General features: G+C 36.3%; 1 protein-coding gene across 3 annotated transcripts in view; it reads left to right on the plus strand.

The window, feature by feature from the left end:
* Nucleotides 1–144: 144 nt before the first annotated feature.
* Nucleotides 145–24,565, plus strand: part of LOC149833675 (casein kinase 1-like protein HD16) — a 54,373-nt gene continuing 29,952 nt past the window's right edge. For 2 of the 3 annotated variants that reach the window (XM_090010936.1, XM_090010937.1), the window contains exons 1-12: nucleotides 145–418; nucleotides 1,420–1,926; nucleotides 2,976–3,101; nucleotides 3,182–3,255; nucleotides 3,416–3,485; nucleotides 3,875–3,930; nucleotides 4,023–4,094; nucleotides 4,205–4,299; nucleotides 14,801–14,867; nucleotides 14,942–15,071; nucleotides 15,162–15,380; nucleotides 19,729–19,859. In XM_090010936.1, the coding sequence (XP_089867062.1) occupies nucleotides 1,537–1,926; nucleotides 2,976–3,101; nucleotides 3,182–3,255; nucleotides 3,416–3,485; nucleotides 3,875–3,930; nucleotides 4,023–4,094; nucleotides 4,205–4,299; nucleotides 14,801–14,867; nucleotides 14,942–15,071; nucleotides 15,162–15,380; nucleotides 19,729–19,859 (1,430 nt within the window). In that variant the 5' untranslated portion in view covers nucleotides 145–418; nucleotides 1,420–1,536. The remainder of the gene's footprint in view (nucleotides 419–1,419; nucleotides 1,927–2,975; nucleotides 3,102–3,181; nucleotides 3,256–3,415; nucleotides 3,486–3,874; nucleotides 3,931–4,022; nucleotides 4,095–4,204; nucleotides 4,300–14,800; nucleotides 14,868–14,941; nucleotides 15,072–15,161; nucleotides 15,381–19,728; nucleotides 19,860–24,565) is intronic. The other variant, XM_090010938.1, reaches the window with a different exon arrangement.

Genomic DNA, 24,565 nt, shown 5'->3' on the forward strand with positions numbered 1-24,565 from the left:
CAGCGCGATTGAGTTACCAGCTACCTTATATATATATATAAATAAAGAGAGATCCAGCCATCCCTCACAGTCCCGCATTTGTGGGGACACTGACGGCAAAGTTCAAGTGCCTCGCTTTTCTTGCCCTCTTCCATCATTCCATCCATCCTATCCTCTCTCTTACAAAGAGATTTACTACGGAGGTCTAGAAAGCAACCGCCTCTGCACCCCCTCCATTGTGCGAAGAAGTTTCTTTCCTCCCATCCATGCTCCGACCAATCATCTTTTCTACGCATATTCCCATGTCTCCTCTTCCATTTCCTTCCCTCCCCTGCATGGTTCCCGACGAACCCATCTCGTAAGAATCGTTAGATCGTCACAACTCATCCTTTTCTGCGCCTATACCACTTGCCCATCTCATCAATTGTCTTGTTTTGAGGTGCCCATCAATCCAAAGCACGCATCTAACGTGAAATTTTGATATTTTTCTGTTGTTTTCTCGATCATCAATTTGTACTGAGAATGATATCCTTCATCTCATTTGTTGTTGGATTGGGTTGAATGGATGGTTACGTTTCTCTATGATTTAATAATTATGTTGGGGTTTTTATTTAATTTTTATTAGTGTTGATAGAAAGGACCAGAAGGAGGAAGTGTAAGATCATCTTTTCTGTTCCTTTTTTTCATCCCTTTTCTGAATTGATTAAGAATTTTCATCTTTGTTTGGTTCTTTTGGCTCTTGATTGGCTGATCGATATCTGTTGATTCTATATTTTTGTGATTTTAATGATCATGGTTTGAGTTGATTCTGCAGAATGTTGTTTACTGCAATCATGAATTGGGGCTAATATGTAAAAAATAAAGGAAAAATCTTTCATGGTATTGGAGCATGCTGATGATTGCCATTTGCATGAGTGGACATTGCATTATTTGGAAGTTTTGGCTTTAATCATTCATATATTCTTCGTTTCCTTATTTCTCCTTAGGTAACGATGGTTATGAATGTGGGCTAGGTGATGGAATTTTACCGTGTGTTTGTGTCTGTCTGTGTGCTTTCCTCGTTATCTTAATCGAGCTCGGTAGAGATTGTGTTGCATTCTATCGCGGATAGGAGCAAATATCTCGAATTTATGGTGGTTGGGAATTACCTCGCTTTAGCTTCTATATGAATTTAATTACAATGATCTGTACGTAGAATCAATAACTGCAATAAATCCCTAATCTTTGTATTGGTTTTTCTTCTGCAGTCTTTTGTTTTTTAAATGTTGTCTGCCTTCTTGATGACCTTGGTTGGATTTAGGGATTTTTGGCAGTAACGTGTAATTGAATCTATCATACTAAAAAGAAGAAAATGGAAGGAAAAATTTCTGTGGATGTATTGTAATAGTTCATGTTCTTTTTCAGCTTCCTGTTGGTGATATTAATTGGGATCTGCCACAGATATTTTTTGTTTGATCAGGTGCTGGTGATGTTTGTTCAGCAAAAAAGTTGACATGAACTATTAGAAGCCTGAATGTTTAGTGTCGGACTGCACGAGGTGGAATTTTGCATGGGGACATGACGCCTAAACTGCGCAGTGGAGCAAGGAGGCCTGTAATGAGACAAAAAAGAGTTGCTGAGCCAGTTCCTGGTTTGGGTGCTGTTGATCCTTCTTCTGTTCCAGCGTCAAATAGACCTGTTAGGCGGACTGCTGGGAGAGGGAAAAATTGTGATGCTAATTCTCCAGCGCTAGGGAGAATCCCTTCTGTTAAACCCATTGGCACAAGACAAAGAGCTGCTGGAAGGGGAAAGGGAATTAAATTAGCAATTCAGGACCAACATTTTGAAGATTTTCGTGCTGAAGTTGAACGTGTCCCAATAGTTGACCTGGATCAGAAAATGGAAGAGCGTCGTCCAGACAAGTTAGGTGCTGAGGAGGAAGGAAGCACAACTCCACTACCTGAAAGGGTATAATTTTTTTTTCATTTCTATGCATCAGTATATGCAACTTTTTACATGGATCTTTTTCTTTGGCAGTTAATGGAAAATATCTTCAGGTTTCCTTGATAGTTTAATTTGAAGTAAAAAAATCTCATTCTTTTGTTTCTCTAGCCAAGAGGAAAACTTGATTTGGGAAGATATTGAGAAAATCCCAGGAATTTTAAAATAAAAGAGTATAAAAATAATATTTAAATAAATTGAAAAAAGAAACTAAAACACTGCATTAACATCATGATATATGGAAAACAGGCATTAGGCAATAAAGTGAATTCGTAATGAATTTTCCAGAAAATTTACTCTGTGAATTTCTTCCAGCAAAATTGATGGAAGTTCAATTTCTTGCTGATAGACCAATTTGGTGCAACTTGGCACCAGCTTGGGTGGTGGAGTCCATTGGCCAAAGCATGGTCTGGATCCCTATATTCTCTACGACCAAGACTGGTGATAGGAAGTTTAAAAAATTCTATGACCGAGACTGAAATACAGATTAGGTGGTGTCCCTTGATCTTCAGAAACTGCTTAGGATTGTGAGCATTTATGACAATGAAAAATTCCTCAATTTATTCATTTAGAAGGTTGGCTGCATAGATATTTTGGTAAATTGTTGCTTTTAAGATGTTTTAGATTATTGGGTTATTCCATGTGTATGAATTTTCTATGTTGTTGGGTTCTCTTTTTTCTTTTATTGAGTTTGGCGTTTGGACATCCTTGGATAGTTTGATGTTCTTTTCACTCCCAAAGAATTCTAGGTGCTGCCATACTTTAGTTATTCCTTTAAAACTTCTTTTGGACATGTGGCTAGCCAAAAATGACAACTTATTTCATGCTTACAATTTCTTCATTGTCACATCATGTATCTTTACACATGATTCATGGTCCAAGTGTGCCTTTTACCAAGATGATGAACATGACATACTGCACAGCAGACTCCAATCCCTCTTGTGTTGGTTATTTTTGCTCTGTTGTTGGTTTTCCTCTTTATCTGACCTTGTGGATGTTTGATTGTTATAATTCAGGTGCAATTTGGAAATTCTCCCATTTATAAGATAGAGAGGAAGTTAGGGAAGGGTGGGTTTGGTCAGGTTTATGTTGGCAGAAGGGTGAGTGGCGGCACAGACAGAACAGGGCCAGACGCCCATGAGGTAAATTTTGGAGCAATGCTGTTTTCTTTCTAACAATGGCCTGCTTGCATATTCACTCTTTGTTCATCATTATTTAAAAGGTTGCTTTGAAGTTTGAGCACTGCAAGAGCAAGGGCTGTAACTATGGTCCTCCTTATGAGTGGCAAGTTTACAGGTAGATGGATTTTATTCGTTGATGAATGATGATACTTATTGCTTCTTCAGGAAGTGGTGATGTCTCATTTTTGTAGAGAAAAATTTTCGTCTGGAAGCTTTTTATCTTTCTTGTTTCTCACACTTTCTGAATCTTATCTAATGTATTTTTTTATTGCCAGCACTCTTAATGGCTGCTATGGATTACCTTTGGTCCATCATAAAGGGCGACAAGGGGATTATTATATTCTGGTGAGTTATGGTCCAATGTTTTTATATGAATCCCATACTTTGTGCTAGTTTAGAGGTTGACAAATGCCAAAACCATCATAAAGAAAATGGAAGTCTCTCATGATCTCTGGTTTACCAGAGATTTATGGCCATGGTTAATTGTTTGCATTGTATAGAACAAACTGTACTGCAATTCACAATTAGCTTTGGGATATGACAATAAAAAGAGGGAAAATAACTTCATCAGAAACTCCTCAATGTATGAACCCTTTTACACGGTGACCTGCAAGAGAAAACAAATATATACGAACCATCAACTGAGCCAATATTAATTTGGTCACTAGAAGCCCTTCTGGAAAATAGACCACGTGTTCACTATCTACTTCACTGTTTGTAATGCTTTTCTGCAGGTCATGGACATGCTTGGTCCTAGCCTTTGGGATGTCTGGAATTCTTCTAATCAGGCGTAAGGAAGCGTCTATTTTTTCTATACACCTTACCTCTTTTCTGGCAAGTGCAGTTTTTTGTTGTTCTGAAAGTGCACCAATATTTGATCAGGATGTCGACTGAGATGGTTGCATGCATAGCTGTTGAGGCAGTATCCATATTAGAAAAGCTTCACTTGAAAGGGTATGTTCTGATTATGATTCTCTATGGACTTTGTAGATGAAGTTGATGGCTTTCTTTTTTTTTCATTTAATTATGCAACATTTTGTTGGCTGATTCCTTATGCCATGCAGCTTTGTGCATGGAGATGTTAAACCAGAAAATTTTCTGCTTGGTCAGCCTGGGACAGTTGATGAGAAGAAGCTGTTTCTGGTTGATCTTGGTTTGGGTATGTTAATCAGTCTATGTCTCCCTACTGTAATGAGAGCACAAGAGCAGGAGCACAATCACAAGGCCACTAATAGGCAAAGTACAAGAGCCACTATGGGCAAGCACACGAACACAATATGGCTCACAACAAAGCCACTAAGGGCAAAGCACAAAAAAAAATATTAACTCTCAAATGCTTAAGAAAAACATACATTAGAATGGGGAGTAATCCCCACATATATACACAAAGGAGGGTGAGGAGATGAGCTCAACTAACCATTGGGCTAGTCCAACGACTAGTTGAGCTACCGTTGGACTAGCCCAGTGGCTAACAAAAATAGACAAAAATGGCCTTGAAGACATTTTTGTCCTAAAGAACAAAAATAATAAAAAGATAAAAATAAGAAATGAAAAATTATACTTTTACCCCTAGAATACATTTAAAAAATGAAAAAATGCATATATACATCTGAATGTATATATACCTAATACATAATATATATATATATATATATATATATATATATATATATATATATATATATATATATATAGAAAAAGTGGTAGCTGCCCAACCCTTAGGTGCGCAACTACTAGCGGACTCATACTGGCCGTCTATCGCGCCCATGATGGATGGCCAACGCAAAAATATGAAAAAACTTGCTAAAAAGCGTGCTTTTCTGTTTTTTTAGGCTTTAGCAGCACATTCAGAGCGCCACTAAATCACTTTTTAAAAAAGGACGTTTGTGTACTTTAAGCATTTTACAGACGCTTTTGAGTGCCGCTAAAGGTCCTAACAAAATTGGGACCTTAAGTGCCGCTAAAACCTAAAAAAACACAAAAACATTGTTTTCAATGTTTTTCGCTTTTTTTCCCCTGGCCGTCCATCAAGGCCGCGATCGACAACCAATATGAGTCCGCTGGTAGTTGCGTACCTAAGGGTTGTGCAGCTACCACTCTCTCTCTCTTTCTCTCTTTCTATATATATATATCACCCCCCTCAAACTAACAATGTCATCATAAATAGTTTGCTAAGAAGAAATGAGAAATGAGATGGAAAGACTTTGGTGAAGAAGTCGGCCAATTGATATTCTGATGTTACATAAGGTAGCTCGATAGTTCCTTTGAGATATTATTTTCTAACATAGTGACAGTCCATCTCTATGTGCTTGGTTCGTTCATGGAAGGTATGATTGCAATGTATATGACGCTTTTGTTGTTGCAACACATCTTCGTAGGAGTAAAAATGTAAGCACCCATGTATTTTAACAAACTTCTTAGCCAAACAATTTCGTTGGTGTTATTTGCCATTGCCTGATACTCAATATTGGTGGAAGAAAACAAGACCTTTTGTTGTTTCTTACACCTTCAATATATAGGAGAATACCCCAATAATACAAAGTAATCTGTAGTAGAAATCCGATCATTAGGAGTGCCTCCCCAATCAGAATCAGTATAAGCAATTAAATTTAAACAAAAAGATGAGAGGAATAATCCTTTAGTTAAAGTGCCCTTAATATATCGAATGATTCGCATGACTGCACTCATGTGAACTGAAATAGGTGCATGTTGAAATTGGCTGCCGTTGGACACAACATGTGCGATGTCGGGCCGAGTGATAAACAAGTATGTAAGAGATCTAATCAACTGTCTATAAGGCGTGGGATCCTATAAAGGAGTTTCATCGTTGACCCTCATTTTAGCGTTGATGACTTCGAGAGTATCTACAACCTTTTCATTTGTTAACCCGGAGTTCGGACCTAACAATAATCTCATATGCCAATTTCATTTGAGACAAAGCATACCCTTAAAGAGAGCAAGCAACCTCAATACCTAAAAAATACCTTACAAAAACAAGGTCAAATATATCAAAATTTTCTTGAAGAGTACTTTTAATAACTTTGACTCCTTTTCTATCACTACCATTAATAATCATATCATCGACATATAAAAGTAAAATGATGATGCCTGTTCCTGCATTCTTAACAAACAAATCAGTGTCATTATAGCAAGATATAAAACCAAAATCAATCATAACTTTACGAAAATGATCATACCAGGCCTTAGGAGCCTGATTAAGACCATATAAAGCCTTTTTAAGTCTAAGAACTTTACCTTGCTCAACCTCAAGCCCGGAAAGAAGGTCTATGTACACTTCTTCACTAAGATCCCCATTTAGGAAGTCATTCTTGACATCTAACTAGTGAATCGACCACTTTTTGATAGACACTACATCTATGAGGATCCTCAGTCCTAACACTTGTCATTCTAGCTATAAGAGCAAATGTTTCTTCATAATGAATCATGTATTCCTGAGCATTCTAGTTTCATCACTCTTAGTTTTAACTTTAAATGCCTACCTACATCATGAAATTTTCTTACCTAAAGGAAGATTCACAGGTTCTCAAGTTTTGACTCTATAGAGGTCATCCAACTCAGCTTGCACAGCTTCTACCCAATGAGTATAGTCATTGGCTTCTTTGTATGAGAAAGGTTCATGAAATGCATGTACAACTAAAAGACATGCTCTATATTTATGGGAAAAAAACTCATAGGACACAAATCTACTAGGGGCTCTAGATATTCGATCCGATCTCCTAACATTGTTTTCACCTATAGGTTGGTTTTGCAAGAACTTATCAAGTGCACATGGATGTTCCTCATTATTATGTCGGGAGTAGACATTAAATTCTTGAGCGTTATTATTTTAATTTCTAAGAAGGTTGTGACTATCAACATTCACATAATTATGAGCATCAACATTCACATCATCATCAATATAGTCACTAGTAATACAATGATTCTCAATATCATTAACACAAGCATCATTAGAATTAGATGTTTCATTATTTTCCTTAGGCAATAAATAAAAAAAAACACAATATCTTTCTTAAACACGATTTTCTCAAATCCATTTTCATTTTCTAGAAAAGTAACGTTTCTAAAAATATAAAGTTTCTCATTTTTTAAGTGATAACTCCTTTAACCCTTTTGCAAGCTTGTCATTTTTTTTCATAAAGGAGAAATCATTTACAACAAAAAATTCTTAATCTTTTAAAATTTGGTTTAATGTTAAAACACTTTTTAAAGGGTGAGATGTTTTTCAAAGCGGAAGATGACATTCTATTTATTATATAAACAATGGTAAGAGCGGCTTCGGCCCAAAAAACCTTGGTAACATTTTTTGAAATAAGCAATGGTTGAGTAGTCTCTATAATATGCCTATGCTTTCTTTTGGCAAAACCATTTTGTTGAGGGGTTTTTGAGTTAGATCTTTGATGTAAAACATAATTTTCTTTGGAATAAATTTTGAATAATTCTTTAAAAAAAAGTTTTCGGTTTTTGCCTAGGAAAATATATCTAAGTATATCTAGTATAATCATCAATAAATGTAACATAAAATGAGAATCCTCCTTTTGACATGACCAGGCTGGGTCCCCACAAATCCGAATACACCAATTCAAAAGGTTTCTTGGTCTCATAAGTTCTATAAGGAAAATGAAGAGTTTTTATTTTTTCAAGTATACAATCTTCACAAACATTCTTTCTCAGTATTTTTTTTTTCAAAAAAAGAAAATGAGATATTTAAATATACTTGGATGTCCTAGTCTTTTATGCCAAGTTTTAATATTTTTCTCTTGGACAGTTACAAAAAGAGTTTCTCGGAATACACAAAAGTCCATGTAGTATAAATTGTCCTTTATATGGCTTTTCCCAACCAACTTCCCTGATTGGCTATCCTACATCAAACAATCCTTAGATGATAAGGATATTTCATACCCATGATTGGAAATTTGAGAAACCAAAAATAAATTTAAATTTAATTTTAGAATAACTCCAACTTTTGGAACAAGAATTTTTTTAGAATTATTTTCTAAATCCCAATGCTAGTGATTTCTAAAGAAGTGCTATCAACGGTAAAAATACTAGAAAAGTTTTTATTGGTGCAACAATTGAATAATAAGGACCCATTAGGTGTCACGTGAAAAGAAACCCCCGAGTCAAGGATCCAAGATGTCATACCCAAAGAAGAAGTGAAAGACACAATTAATCCCGAAGTAGATGTAGACATCTTCAAGAATTATTGAAGAGCTTTCACCAATTGTATAATATATAGATCCTTAAGTCCACCACCACTTTTGTTATCAGCTTTACTACTAGTTTTGGATAAAGTGTTTTCAACCAAAGCCATTTTAGTCTTCAATTTTGCACAAACCAACTTGATATGCTCTGACTCATTGCAAAAGTGATATATAATTTGTGTTTGACCTTCATTTTACTTTCCAAAGTGTGGTAGTCTATAAGTCTTGGTGGTGGTACTGAGTTTAGAGGTAACAAGAATGGTGTCATTGGTCTTTTCTTCCTTGACCTCCTTCATTTTTTGTCTGTGCTCAACTCGGAAAGAGTCTCATGGGAAAAAGGTACTTTTTATTTGTGGAGAAACATCATTCTTACTCCCTCAAACTCAGGCCTTAAACCATTAAGGAACATGAAAAATTGTTCTCTCTTAAGTTGTTCTTGTCTTAAGGAATGATCTCCAATAGTTTTTCACTTGGGTTCCAAAACAACAAGCTCTCTCCAAAGGAAGGCCATCTCGTTGTAATTCCGGATTGATTTATCTTGCCTCTGTAATGAAGTGGATCGAATCCGATGAATATGTAAGAACACACACCTCAATCAAGTGGGAACACTTGATTGAATAATCACACCACCCACACAAGGGTCAAATGAGAAAGTATATTGCATAGAAAACTCTCTTGAAAAAGAGATGAAATAATACAAAGGCCATGAGGCAGCCGTTGGGCTGCCCCCAACGGTCATATTTATGACTGTTGGGAGCAGCTCCAACAGTTATATTGGAGCTGGCCCAACAGTAAAAAACAAAAAATAAAAAAAAATAAAAAGTAAAAAGGTGAAAAAAGGGTTGTCAGCCCCTAATTGGGCTGACGCCTATTACAGTAAAAGACTGAAATACCCTTGCTGGGTATTTCGGTTACAATATATATATATATATATATATATATATATATTTAACAGCCTCATGGACATCATTCTTTTGTGGAGATTTCACCAATGAGCCGTGTCTTTTATGATGTGCATGTCTCTTAGGAACTCCCATGCTTCCTTGAAAACTTTGAATTGTGCCACACTATCAAGAATAGAAGCGTCCATGCTACTCATGATCCATGCCAATATTTTGGCATTGTCCATCCGCCACTCCATGTGATTTTTCTCGTACTCAAGGGTGGTGGCCTTCTTCTATGAGACATTTAATGTTCCCATTCTCAAATTTTGTGAATGAGAGTTGGGGTCTCCGAACCCTCACCCTCACCCTCACCCAGTGGCGGAGCCAGAAGTTTTTCGTTGGGTGGGCAGACTTTGGGTCTCGGGGACAATGCTATGGTCTTGAAGGACGATCCATTTATTCGGACCAGTGGCAAAGCCAAAAAAAAAATCGCTGCAGGAATAATCGTTCGTGGAGAGATAAAACTTAAATAAGCCTTTAGATTAAAATAGCAATCGTTACAAACACAAACAACTAAATTTATGAACATAATAAGATAAAACCTTAAATTGTACTTTTAAACTAAAATAAAGATTGTTCACTTAAGAAATACAAACAACTAAATTCATGAAAATTTTACAATTGGCATCTTCTATTTTTCATATTTTGAAAACAATCCATAATTGCATCATCACTGATGGTATCAAATGTCTCCTTCTCTATGTAAGTAACCAAAGCATCATTGATTCATTTATCTTCTATTCTATTACGTAGATGACTTTTGATATTGTTCATAGCTGAAAATATTCTTTCAAGACTTGTTGTTGCAACTGACAAAGTTAATGCCCACTTAATCAATAGATACACATGATAAAATATAATGTGTTTTTGAGTTGCTACCATCATCTCTGTTAGTTCTGCTAAAGATTTTAAACTTGAAAACTGATCACTGTTTCATATTTCTGCAATATGTATATCCAATTGATTTTCAAGTCTAATTATGTTTACTCTAGAAAAGTTCTTAGGGTAAAGCTTAGCAAGACAAATCAACTTATCTTTATCAAAAGCAGAAAAAGAATTACTTGGACTCAAGCATGCCATTGAAAGGAGGAGCTCTGTATTTGCTTCAGTGAAATGATCATTCAACTCTTGAAGTTGCAAATCAATAATAGCATAAAACACATCAATACGATAATGATGCAATGTGTTGATCTTTTCAACCTTACGTCTTGGCCGTCCTTGAGGTGTATATGAGTCCCCTAGATCAAGAATCAGAATATCAAATCTTTTACAAAATATGGACACTTTATTTATGAGAGAGTCCCATCCATTGTCTCTCAAACCTTGAAGGCACTGTTTTGATGTAGTGACTAAACTCATAGCATTCACAATGTCTTGATCTTTTCACTGAAGTGCTTGTGAAAGGTCAACAGTTATTCTCAAAACTTTACACATCAAATGTAAGCAAAAAACAAATTCAAAATCTTGCAACTGATGATATAAAATAATTGCATATGAATTTTTTCCTGAATATGTATCTTCTGCAATGAAATCTAACACTTAAGAATACATACTGAGTAAATTAACCAAAGCATTGTAATGAGAACCCCACCGAGTATCACCAGGTCGTTTGAAACTTATTTCTTGATTTAATCCTCGTCATGTTTCAAGTTCACCCAATGCAAGTGCTTCAGCAATTCGCATAAATTCTGCTTCTCGAATAAGCTCAGATCTCTTGCATGAAGTGGAGAAAAAAACTGACAACCTACCTAATATATTGAAAAACACATCAAGCAATAAGTTTTTTTAGCAACACCAACTAATGCCAATTGGAGTTGATGTGCAAAATAATGAATATAATATGCATATGCATTTTCATGTAATATAAGACTTTTCAATCCATTAAACTCCCCTCTCATATTACTTGCTCCATCATAACCCTCTCCACGCAAACTTGATATGCTTTTTTTTGTGATTCTGACCCCTTAGATGTGTTTGACATAATCAATTTTCTAGGAGTCAACACTTAATTATGTGTTTTTGATGAAAAAAAGATATTTGGAATCTCAAAATTTTACAAGGATTTTAGACCATTGATTTTTTAGAACCTTATGAAAACCCACCATGTATTGGAATTGAACACTCCAAGAGCTAATCCCTATAAAATCAAGTATGTAGATCATATATGCATAGTTAGAATTTATAAATAAAATAAAATAAAATAAGCCTGAAAAACCCATTTAGCTTATATATATATAGTGATTGGTTCCTCCTAACACCAAGAGGGTGTGGACAATCTTAAATTTTTATTTTTCGATAGTTTTATGTAATCTAACCTTATAGATGTGATCTATATAGTTTGTTTAGTAAGAATCGATGTAACATTGAAGATCAGTATTGTCTACACCATGGATTGTTAGAAGAACCAATCTCTCTCTCTCTCTCTATATATATATATATATATAGGGGTGTAAGTGCATAAGGAATGAGTGTAATTGAACCGACATATCAGATAACATTGGGGTGTAACTGCATTGTGAAAAAACAACTCTGTTTGGTAGGAGGTGTTTTACAGTTTCCTCCAGTTCTCTCATGCTCCCTACTATTTTGGAGCAGTGATGTTGCCAAACCATAGTACTAGGAATAGAGCATAGTGACAAAAGTTAAAACGGCAAAATCTCGGGGATTGTGAAATTTTTCGTAGATCTTGCACTTTTTTTGGCAAAATTTTGGCAATAAATAAATAAATAAATTAATTAATTTTATAAGAAAATTTAAATAAACACATTTTAAAATAAAAATCTTGCAATAAGTATCTGCTAAAACTGTAAATATCATGATATTTGTCGCGGTTTGAAAATCTCACAAGAAATTGCCGTTTTAAACTTTTAAGCAATTTCTCGCGATATTATCATGATATTTTTATAAATCTCACGATATTTGTTACAGAGGAATAGAGTCAGGCAGCCTCAACTACATTTCAACACCATTTCTCAAGAGTTTGTTTTTGGCTACTCCATCCTCAATCTTTCCAACACATGAGAATGATGTTTCCATGTCAATGTAAGGCTCCAAGCCGGGCCTAAAAGAAGTCCATTTGCAATTTCGGGTTGGATTGGACTCAAATATGTGGTATGATCTTGTTTTTATGGTGATGCTTGGGTCGGTATGGGTTAGATGTGGGTCCAATGCAGCAAATTTCTGAAAATCAATACCACCAAACACATTCTCAAGAAAATCTAGCGATAAAACTATATTTTTTTGTTTTTTGAAAAAACTCAAGAAAATATAGGTATATCTAATATAAAATGTAAACCCAAATATATAAGCTTGGGAAAATTTCAAAGTGCGGTTTGAAAATATCGTGTAGTTTTCTGCAACATATTGGCCTTTAAAATATCATGATAAAATCATGATATTCTCAGAAACTGCTGATGTAACGGCCATTGAAAAATATTACGATAGAATTGCGATATTCTCAAAACACTTGCTGATATTGGTGCAGTTGAAAAACACCAGTGTCTTCTGGAATTAGCACCACGATACCAAGGTCCAACCCAAGATCCGTCATCCGAGTTCACCTTAACTTGGAACTGGATCTCAACATGGATTAACATTGATCCGGCCTAGATCAGCCACGATCCAGCCCAGACCCGACGAGCTTCGTCAGAAGGCCTCCATCCAAGCCCTTGATTTCTGAAAACAGACGGTGAGGATTGTGCAACGCCTTTGCAAAACCCTATCACCCTCTACAAAATGAATCATTAGACAATTGCCTCTCTCTCTCAGATTAACACCATCACAGAGATGAACCATGATTTGGGGTTTCTTGGTGGGTTGGTTAGCTGCCTTTGGCAGCTCCCCTTGTCTCTGCGTCATCGAGTTGGAGGAGAAGTCCAAAGTGTTCGTCGAAATGCCTCACAGAGATGTTGTGCTCTATCTTTTCTGATTGGGAGCCCCTAGTTGGTGGGTGTTGGAGGGAAGTCGCCAAATCCTCAAACAACCACCATTGTTTGGGTGCTCTTTCTGGGTATGAAAAATCCTAGGAAATGAGATGGGATTTGGTTAGCCACTCCTGACTCGGCCGAGTCGCAGTAGACTCGGGGTTGAGCACTGAGTCGAGCTGACTCGGTCGAATCCCAAATCGACTCAGTTTTTAATTCTGGGGTGGGCGACCGCCCACCCATGCCCACCCCTGGCTCCGCCACTGCCCTCACCCTCAATGTACTTGATGAGTCCTTTGGATGTGATGTGGTTTTCCATAGTAGAGGCCCAAGTGCTGCAATTGGAGCCACTTAACTTGATGGGCATGACGAACACAAACTCCTCCATAATGCACAAACAATGAAGAAATAGGATCACTTGAGGCTTTGACACGTTTTCCTATAAGAGACGATCTTCATGAAGGTCACTAGGATCAAGAGCCTATTGGCTCAGATACCATGTAATAAGAGCACATCTAATGGGCAAAGTACAAGAGCCACTATTGGCAAGCACAAAAACACAATACAGTTCACAACACAAGCCATTAAGGGCTGAACACAAAAAAATAAAAATAAAATTATTAACTCTCAAATGCTTAACAAAAGCATACATTAGAATGGGGAGTAATCCCCACATATATACACAAAGGAAGGGGAAGAGAGGAGCTCAACTAGCCCAATGGTTAGTCCAGCCGCTAACCAAAATGAAAAAAATGCCCTTGAAGACATTTTTGTCCTAAAGAACAAAAATAATAAAAAGATAAAAAATATACTTTTACCCCTAAAATACATTCTAAAAATGAAAAAATGCATATATACATGTGGATGTATATATACATAATACATAATATATATATATATATATATATATATATATATATATATATATATATATATATATATATATATATATATATATATATATAGGGTAAATATTGGCTGCTAATGAAGCTAAGAAACTAATGAGTAGAAATTACACTTCAAAAAATTTCAAATTTCTGTAGATCAGATGTTATGGATGTGATCTACATGATTTGTTAATTGAAAACTTGTTTTGAATCATGTGATTATGACAAGTAATTAGGCTTTTAAAGGGATCCAAAAATCAACGGCCCACAATGTGCCAAATTTTCATAACTCAAAATATCACATTTTTACATCAGAAAAGCACGATCAAAGGTTTGACCTTTAGCAAACAAACTATGCTGAACACATCTATGTGGTCAGATTGAGCCGATCCATCTTGCACCTATGATTTCTAGCTCATTAGTTCCTTGCCTTCATTATTAGCAAATATTTTCCCATATATATATATATATATATATATATATATATATATATATATATATATATATATATATATATATATATATAAACACCCACTTATGCCATAAAATTGCATGAACCAACCGAATGCAATTTTCTGATATGCATCTCAAGATACTTTATCATAGATAATTGACCTATCTATTGGGTGTTTTTTTGCATTAATCCAATTTTTTTCTTCCATGCGTTCAACTGTGTATATGTAGCATCTAGATGGAAGGATACATCATCGGGTCATCATGTTGACTATGATCAAAGGCCTGATGTTTTCAGGTATGTATATCAGTTTTCAGTATTGGTGGTTCTTTTGGATTGATGAATTGCACTAACTTAATCAAATTTTACAGAGGGACAATACGATATGCAAGTGTGCATGCTCATTTAGGTAGGACGGGAAGTAGAAGGGATGACCTTGAATCGTTAGCTTACACACTTATTTTCCTTCTTAAAGGAAGGTTACCTTGGCAAGGTTGTATGGTAAGCAATGACTATGGTCTATTTTGAAACTTCACCTTCTTTTTCTTGTGGTCGCCTTGATTTTTTTCCCTTTTGCCTCTAAAACTGCAGGGTGACAACAAAAGCTTTCTTGTTTGCAAGAAGAAGATGACAACCTCTCCAGAGATGCTTTGCTGTTTTTGCCCATTCCCATTTAAGCAATTTCTTGAGATGGTGACAAATATGAAATTTGATGAAGAGCCAAACTACCAAAAGCTAATATCACTTTTTGAACAAATTATTGGACCCGACGTATCGTTGAGACCTATCAGAACTGATGGAGCTCTTAGGGTCAGATTTTATCATTCTTACATGCTGATATAATCACATCGTGGGAAAGATGAAAATATCACACATGATGCAAGAATGTGCACATCTATTTATTCTCTCATTTGTGCGTATCAGGTGCATGTAACCATGTGAAGTTATGCACAAATGTTTATTCACCGTCATTCCTGTAGAGTGTAGATGTACTTGTGTGCAAACATGTGGTAACCGTGTAGCTGTATTTCCCACATGTTTTGCTTATTGTTGTTCCTGTATTCATGCCTGTTCCTTTACACCTATGTCACCTGGGTACGGGTGCATGTATGGATACGGGTACGGGTACAGAGGGTACGACGCGGCAATTCCAAAAAATATGGGTATGGGGACACGGCTAAATATATACTGGAAAACATATATTATATATCTAAGATATACTGAAAATATATATTATATATCTAAAATATACTGAAAATCTATATTGTATATCTAAAATATATATTATATATTGAAAATATAATACATAATATAATATAATATAGGACGCGGCAAATGCCGTGTCCAGGTACCAGTATGCCGTGTCATGGTAAGATAGCTTTGCACAGTAAACCCATGCTAGTAGTATTAATGTCAACTGATTGGATCAGGGTGGAGGTTTGGCCCAATCTGGAACAATCCCTAGATCCAGTTATGAATGGCCAATTAGTAGATATGGGTTGAAGTTGCATTTAACCAACTTTAATCAAAGTCCAACCATGCACATAAACATGGAGCAGAAAATAAAAACCAATTCCTTAGTTTGAAAAAGAGTGCTTGATTGATCCTCTCCAGAAAATCACAGAAGGTGAAACTTTGTGCCACCATTATTGTATGAAGAATAATATTGTACTTCTCTTTATTCCATTGTCAAATTTCTCAATTTGCAGCAAGGTATCACAGATGCCCTAGTCATCATCATTATTGGCACTATTTAGTGCATTTGCTATGTCAGTATCACATTCTGATGGTACTTCCCTAAACCATATTCCATAAACCAGAGAGAGAGAGAGAGAGAGAGAGAGAGAGAGAGAGAGAGAGAGAGAGAGAGAGAGAGAGAGAGAGAGAGAGATCTGGGAAAAAGAAAGCAGAACATAATTAAAAGGAAAAGTAAAAATAGGCAGTTGCCAAATCCTTGGAGTTGTCAAGTAAAAAGAGGCAGTTGTCAACAAAACTCCTTGGTTCTTTTAGAAGATAAAACTCAAGAGCCTTTTTGGTGTTAGAGTCTAAACAATTCATGATATAATCAACAATTAGGACAGAAGGCAAAAAATTTATAATCTATTGGGCACTATAAGGTTTTTAACTTTTAAGTGCCTATACACTACACAGAGTATTTGACACTTCATATGCAGTATTCAGCATGTCCAGAAGAGCCAAACACTATAAGGATTAAAAATAGCCATGCCCAAACTGTGTCAAGGAGTCAGTGCTGGACACTGATACGATGGACCTCTAGGAGCATCCAGGTAACAGAGCTTGCTGGCAATAAGACTGCTAGCATTGTAAATGCTTCTGGTTAGTGCAAAAATTCTATTGATTAGATGTGCTATTAGTCTGCGGTGACAACCAATTTTCCTATAACGGTTGGGTTACATCAAGGATCTGCTTTAAGCCCTTTCCTATTTGCTATAGTGATGGATGAGCTTACGAGATCAATTCAAGAAAATGTGCCGTGGTGTATGTTGTTTGCTGATGATATTGTTTTGATTGATGAGTCTAGAGCTGGGGTTAATGCTAAGCTATGTCACATGGGTGCGGGTGAGGGTGCGGGGATGCGGCACTTCCAAAAAACCCGGGTGCGGGGGTGCGGCAGGGGCAAAAATGTAAAAAAAATTTATATATATATATATATATAATTTTGAAGTTTTAACAGTTTAACATTTAACAGTAAACATTGTCATAAACTCATAATATGATTCATCATGCATGCAATATATCAACCTAAATATCAAATTATCGATGGGGGAGGGGCTCGGCCCCTCCCCTGTCGACCCAAAAAATAAAACAGATGGGGGAGGGGCCGAGCCCCTCCCCTGTCTACCCAAAAAACAAAACAGATGGGGGAGGGGCTCGACCCCTCCCCTGTCGACCCAAAAAAAACCCCTCCTGTGCTGAAAAATGAGGGAGCAGGGGGGGGGGGGCTCAGCCCCTCCCCTGCCGACCCAACAAGAGACCGAGAGAGGGGGGGGGGGGGGGGTGGTGCTCGGCCCCTCCCCTGCCGACCCAAGAAGAGAGTGAGAGAGGGTACATACCTGCGAAAGGAGAGGAGGAGCCGAGAGGCGGAGCTGGGGCGGTGATGGGAGAGAGCTCGAGCTCAGGGGGAGAGAGAGGAGAGATTAGGGCAAAAATGTTTTTTTGCCCTAATCCTCCTTTTCATCGGGGATTTTTTTTACGCCCAAATCGTGGACAAAAATGACCCTGGGTGCGTTGACCGCACACAGGGTCGTGTTGACCGCACCCGGTGCCGCACCCGCGTCGCCTCGACGTGGGTGCGGCATCTGTTTTGCCGAGTCCCTGTGACATAGATGCTAAGTTAGAATTATGAAGACAGACATTGGAAGCAAGAGGTTTTAAGTTGAGTAAGAGTAAGACAGAATATATGGAATGTCGATTTAGTAAGCAACAAAGTAGTGATGGGAGTGTAGTGAAGCTTGGTGAGCAAGAAATACCGGTGGATGATTGTTTCAAATATTTGAGATTTATCATTCAAAAGTATGGAGAAATTGATGGAGATGTAAATCATAGGTTAAAGGTTGGGTGGATGAAATGGAAAAGTGCAACTGGAGTGTTGTGCGATCGTAGAATGCCATTGCAGTTGAAGGGAAAGTTTTATAGGACGACTATTAGGCCCACTTTACTATATGGTACGGAATGTTGGGCTGCCAAGAGACATCATATTAAAAAAATGAGTGTAGCTGAGATGCGTATGCTGAGATGGATGTGTGGAAATACAATAAAAGATAAGATTCAGAACGAGGAGATACGTAAGAAGGTAGGCGTTGCACCCATTGAAAATAAGATGAGAGAGAATCGTTTACACTGGCGAAGGCCTAATAATGCTTCAGTTAGAAGGATGGAGAAATGAGAAAGTATATTAGTTAAAAGAGGTCGGGGTAGGCCTAGGAAGACTTGGATGGAGATGATAGGAAAGGATATGAATGCTTTGAACCTCACCGAGGACATGGCATTGGATAGAAATGATTGGAGGAGAAGGATTCATGTGGAAGACCCAGAATGATTTTCTTTTTTGGTTCATATCGCTGACCCCAATTTTTTTGGGATGAAGGCGTAGTTGTGCTATTAGTACTCTTACTCAGAAACTGTCATGTAAAAGTATCTTCAACAAGATACTATGATCTTAAGAGCTTAATATTCTTGATGATAAGCACGTGCACACACGCACAATAAGAACTCTTTAGAACACTTGTGCACAAAGGCACAATCCACAAAATCTCACAAATGCACACAAGCATAAAAAACAAGGAACTTGTATTGAAGAAATTGGAGAGCATAAGCTCCAAAAGGAATACTTTACAAAGGGGAGAAGACCCCTATTTATAACACAAGAAGGGGGCCTTGGAGGGGCCCCAATGTGATCGTTGGAGCCCCTCCAACGGTCACAAATGTGACCTTTGGAGGGGCCCAACGATCATATTGGGTCCCTCCCAAGGCAATCCAAAAAGAATAAAAAAGGAAAAGAGAGAGTAAAAAAGTAAAAAATAAAAAAGGAAATTACATGCACATTCCAAATGGAATATACGCAAAAATGAAAAAGACTAAAATACCCCTACGGCTGCTATATATTTATATATATATATATATATAATTAGATAGAGACATATACATATATATTATATATATGTATATGTATATGTATATGTATATGTATCTTTCTTTATATATATAAAATATATATATGAGCATTACAATGATAATGGATTACAATTTAACAGTCAGTGCTGGACACTGATATGATGGACCTCTAGGAGCATCCAGGTAACAGAGCTTGCTGGCAATAAGACTGCTAGCATTGTAAATGCTTCTGGTTAGTGCAAAAATTCTATTGATTAGTTGTGCTATTACTATTAGTACTCTTACTCAGAAACTGTCATCATTAGGATGAGGGAAACATCTACTATTGATCAGTTTTGCCAATAGCAGTTTTACTCTTGAACTATTATCATTAGGATGCAGGAACACATCCTCCTCTGGCTTAAGCACATACACTTGTTAAGAACACACAGAGTCATTATGATTCAAATCTGCATAATTTTTACTCAATCTTCTCCACATTTAGTACTGTCTGATTTTCCTTTTGTGCTTGTTATGAACATAGGTAGGGCAGAAAAGGAGCCGGTTGATTGTTGATCTAGAAGATGATAACCAGCCAAAGAAGAAAACCCGGTTAGGCACACCAGCTACTCAATGGATCTCAGTTTACAATGCTCGCCGCCCTATGAAACAAAGGTATGCAATGGACATCTTTAAGTATGATAGGGAAGTTTTATCACATGCTGTCAACTAGACCAGTGGTGTAGTATGTCACCTCTAGATATTGATAACTTAAGGATGAAAACTGAAGACATGTCGATTGATTTATTAGAAAATCACCAGAGAAGACCTTTTCTTCCCTCCACCCATCCCCCTCTTTATACAGCCTTTCCAGGTTGTATTTGTGGTCCAATTGTCTATGGTATTTCTTATTGAATATTATGATGTTCTAAATCATTGAAAAAGTGATTAATAAATCACTTGAACAATATAGAAGAAATGTTTCCTTTAAAGATGAAATTTTTTCTGTTGCAAGCTTAGCACATGAACTGAAAAGTTTAAAATAGGGTTACTAGAAATGCTAGTTGCCTTTAGGAATGCGTTTTTTGAGGAGATGCATCTCTGAATTGTGCTTCTCAGGATTTTAAGAGCTTTGGGAAAGTGCTGGCCAGGTTTATGGAAACGTTTTCCCCTCACATGGGCATGAGAAATGCATTCCATTTCCATTAGCATGTGAAACATGTTTTTCATGTTATGAGAAGTACATTTCTCATGTAAGGGAAGCATAGGGACATATTTGACAATTATTTTTTTAGCAATTATTCCAAACCTATTCTTTAGTCATTGTTTGCAATTTATTGCTTTCTATTCTATGTAAGTAGCTCTATTATCATTTGTTTGCAAAAAATAATATGTTCACACACTTTCCAGGTTTATGGAAACGTTTTCCCCTCACCTGGGAGACATGTTTCCTTATCACGAGAAATGCATTCCATTTCCATTAGCACTGGAAACATGTTTTGTTATGAGAAGTACATTTCTCATGCAAGGGAAGCATGGGGACATATTTGGCAATTAAAATTCTCAGCAATTATCCCAAAACCATTATATGCAATGTAAATGTTGTTATTTTTTAATTATTATAATGTTTTCTATTCTACATAAGTAGCCCTATTAGCATTTGTTTGCAATGAATGATGTATCCACATACTTTATGATCAAATTTATTTGTTAATTCCTACTTATTAGTAATGTTGATGAAAGCTAAATCTTCTGTAAATTTATTAACTTGCGTACATATCACTATGATATTTTGTATTGTTGCTATATATGTAAAAGCCTCGTTCTGTAATGATTTAAGAATTATCGGTTAAGGATTGTCACTAAATGATATGGGAGAAACTAAAAATAACAACATAGATGAAATCTAAATACATTATAAAAATGCATTTGGCTAGATACAATAGGCCATGCAAATACAAGAGAAGAAACAAGATATAAAAAATTTAAATATTTTATTGATGTAAAATAAAAAAATATATACAAGAAAAACCTTACTACAAGCACACTCATGCACACACCTAGCCGTCACTCTCTCACTTTACAAAGCACACCACCAATATATATATAAGAGAGGAAGAGGGAGAAAAAGGCAGGACTAGCCCAACGGCTAGATTGGTCAACATATTTTGACCAACAAAAAAAAATAAAAAATAAGAAATAGAAATAGTCGTTTAAAAAATGACTAAGAAATAAATAAAGTAAAATTCCTATTCTACCCCTATTATTATACATTAAGTATATTCAATCTATACAATCCCTAGGCTAATGACCAAACACTTGATAGGTATATCAAAGATTTTGATATACCTAGAATACAAAAGGAAATTCAAAAGATATACAAGGGAAAAAGGATATACGAAGTACACCTAGGTATACTTTGGTATGAAAATACATACCCAACAAGACATATATCTTAACACCGCCCACTCAAACTTTTGGTGAGTAACCAAAAGTTTGTAAATATAGAAACAAAGGAAATGATTCCGGTCTTCAAATGTCTTCATTGGTTATCTTCACCAAATGCCTACATCGACTATCTCCATCTTCATAATATGAAGCATAAAAAAAATTCATAAGTTCTTCAAGATTCCAACAATTACTTTTTCAACCCATATTATCTATAAAAACTTGCAAAGAGAACAAAAAAAAGTTTCTAATTTCATAAAGGGAAATATCCTAACCAAATAGTTTTAAGAGAAAACAAAAAAGGTTTTTAAAGCGACATAATTTAAAAAATATTTATAGACTATATGTATATAGTTTCAAAACAAATATATTTTGAACAAGTACAATTAAAAAAAAACAAATCAAAATAGATAAAAATAATATATATATATATATATATATATATATATATATATATATATATATATATATATATATACAATAACAACAACAACTACGCCTTCATCCCAAAACAATTAGGGTCAGCGATATGAACCAAAAAAGAAAATCATTCTGGGTCTTCCACATGAATCGTTCTCCTCCAATCATTTCTATCCAATGCCATGTCCTCGGTGAGGTTCAAAGCATTCATATCCTTTCCTATGACCTCCATCCATGTCTTCCTAGGCCTACCCCAACCTCTTTTAACTAATATATTTTCCCATTTCTCCATCCTTCTAACTGGAGCATCATTAGGCCTTCGCCGAATATGTCCAAACCACCGTAAACGGTTCTCTCTCATCTTATTTTCAATGGGTGCAACGCCTACCTTCTTACGTATATCCTCGTTCCGAATCTTATCTTTTATTGTATTTCCACACATCCATCTCAGCATACGCATCTCAGCTACACTCATTTTTTGAATATAATGTCTCTTGGCAGCCCAACATTCCGTACCATATAGTAAAGCGGGCCTAATAGTCATCCTATAAAACTTTTTCTTCAACCGCAATGGCATTCTACGATCGCACAACACTCCAGTTGCACTTTTCCATTTCATCCACCCAACCTTTATCCTATGATTTACATCTCCATCAATTTCTCCATACTTTTGAATGATAGATCCCAAATATTTGAAACAATCATCCACCGGTATTTCTTGCTCACCAAGCTTCACTACACTCCCATCACTACTTCGTTGCTTACTAAACCGACATTCCATGTATTCTGTCTTACTCTTACTCAACTTAAAACCTCTTGCTTCCAATGTCTGTCTCCATAATTCTAACTTAGCATTAACCCCAGCTCTAGACTCATCAATCAAAACAATATCATCAGCAAACAACATACACCACAACACATTTTCTTGAATTGATCTCGTAAGCTCATCCATCACTATAGCAAATAGGAAAGAGCTTAAAGCAGATCCTTGATGTAACCCAACCGTTATAGGAAAATTGGTTGTCACCCCTCCACAAGTGCGGACATTGGTTACTACTCTTTCATACATATCTTTAATTATACTAATGTACTTGAGAGAAACACCTTTCTTCATCATTGTCCACTAAAGAACGTCCCTAGGTACTCTATCGTATGCCTTCTCCAAATCAATAAAAACCATATGTAAATCTTTGTTCCTCTCTCTATTTCTCTCAATAAGTTGTCTAAGAAGATGTATAACTTTCATAGTTGATCTTCCAGGCATAAAACCAATTTGATTCTCCGATATCATGACAACCTTCCTCAACCTAGACTCAATCACCCTCTCCCAAAGTTTCATAGTATGACTCATGAGTTTTATACCACGATAGTTTGTGCAATCTTGTATATCACCCTTATTCTTATATAGAGGCATCAAAGTACTCTTCCTCCACTCATTAGGCATCCTATTTGTCCGTCTAATCTTGTTAAAAAGATTTGTCAACCATTCTAAACCTTTCTCTCCCAAGTATTTTCAAGCCTCGATAGGTATACCATCTGGGCCAACTGCTCTTCTTGATTTCATTTTTTTCAAAGCCTCTGCAATTTCTTTCTTTTGAATCTTGCGCATGAAGTCACGATTCATCTCATGAAAGGAATGAAGAAGTCTCCAAGATCTTGAGCATGACTTTCATTAAATAGCTTAACAAAATAATCTTTCCATCTCTCCTTAATCTCCTCATCTTTGACTAAAACCCTCTGCGTTTCATCTTTGATACATCTAACCATACCCAGATCCCTCGATTTCCTATCTCTCATCTTTGCAAGCCTATAAATATCCTTCTCGCCCTCTTTGGTATCCAGCTTGTCATAAACCTCCTTATATACCTTATCCCTCGCGTTCCAAACTACTTTTTTAGCTTCCTTCTTTGCTGTCATATACTTCTCCAAATTCTCATTATGACGACTCTTACTTAGATTTCTATAACACTCTCTTTTAACCTTAATAGCTAATTTGACATCCTCGTTCCACCACGATGTATCCTTACCTAGCGGTGCACCGCCTTTAGACTCACCAAATACCTCCTTAGCCACCTTTCTTATGCTACCCGCTATCTTTTTCCACATTGATTCTGAATCCTCCTCGAGACATCAATCAACTTCCTTAACTACCCGCTCTACAAACATTCCTTGTTTAGCTCATTTCAGTGCCCACCACTTAATTCTAGGATCTATCCTATGTCTATCCCTTTTGCGGTATTGTCTAATTCTAAGATCTAAAATTAAGACTTTATGTTGTGTAGCTACACTTTCTCCCGGTATAACCTTACAATCGATGCAACAACCCCTATCTCTCTTTCTAAGTAGGAAAAAATCTATCTGACTCGTATTAACCCCACTTTTAAATGTTACTAGGTGAGACTCCCTCTTCCTAAACCAAGTGTTTGCTAAGATCATATCATAGGACAAACCAAAATCTAAAATCCTTTCTCTACTTTCGTTTCTTTCTCCTATACCATAGCCTCCATGGATAC

This window comes from Nuphar pumila, chromosome 6, assembly GCF_984573655.1.
Source record: "Nuphar pumila chromosome 6, dmNupPumi1.hap1.1, whole genome shotgun sequence".
Taxonomy (NCBI): domain Eukaryota; kingdom Viridiplantae; phylum Streptophyta; class Magnoliopsida; order Nymphaeales; family Nymphaeaceae; genus Nuphar; species Nuphar pumila.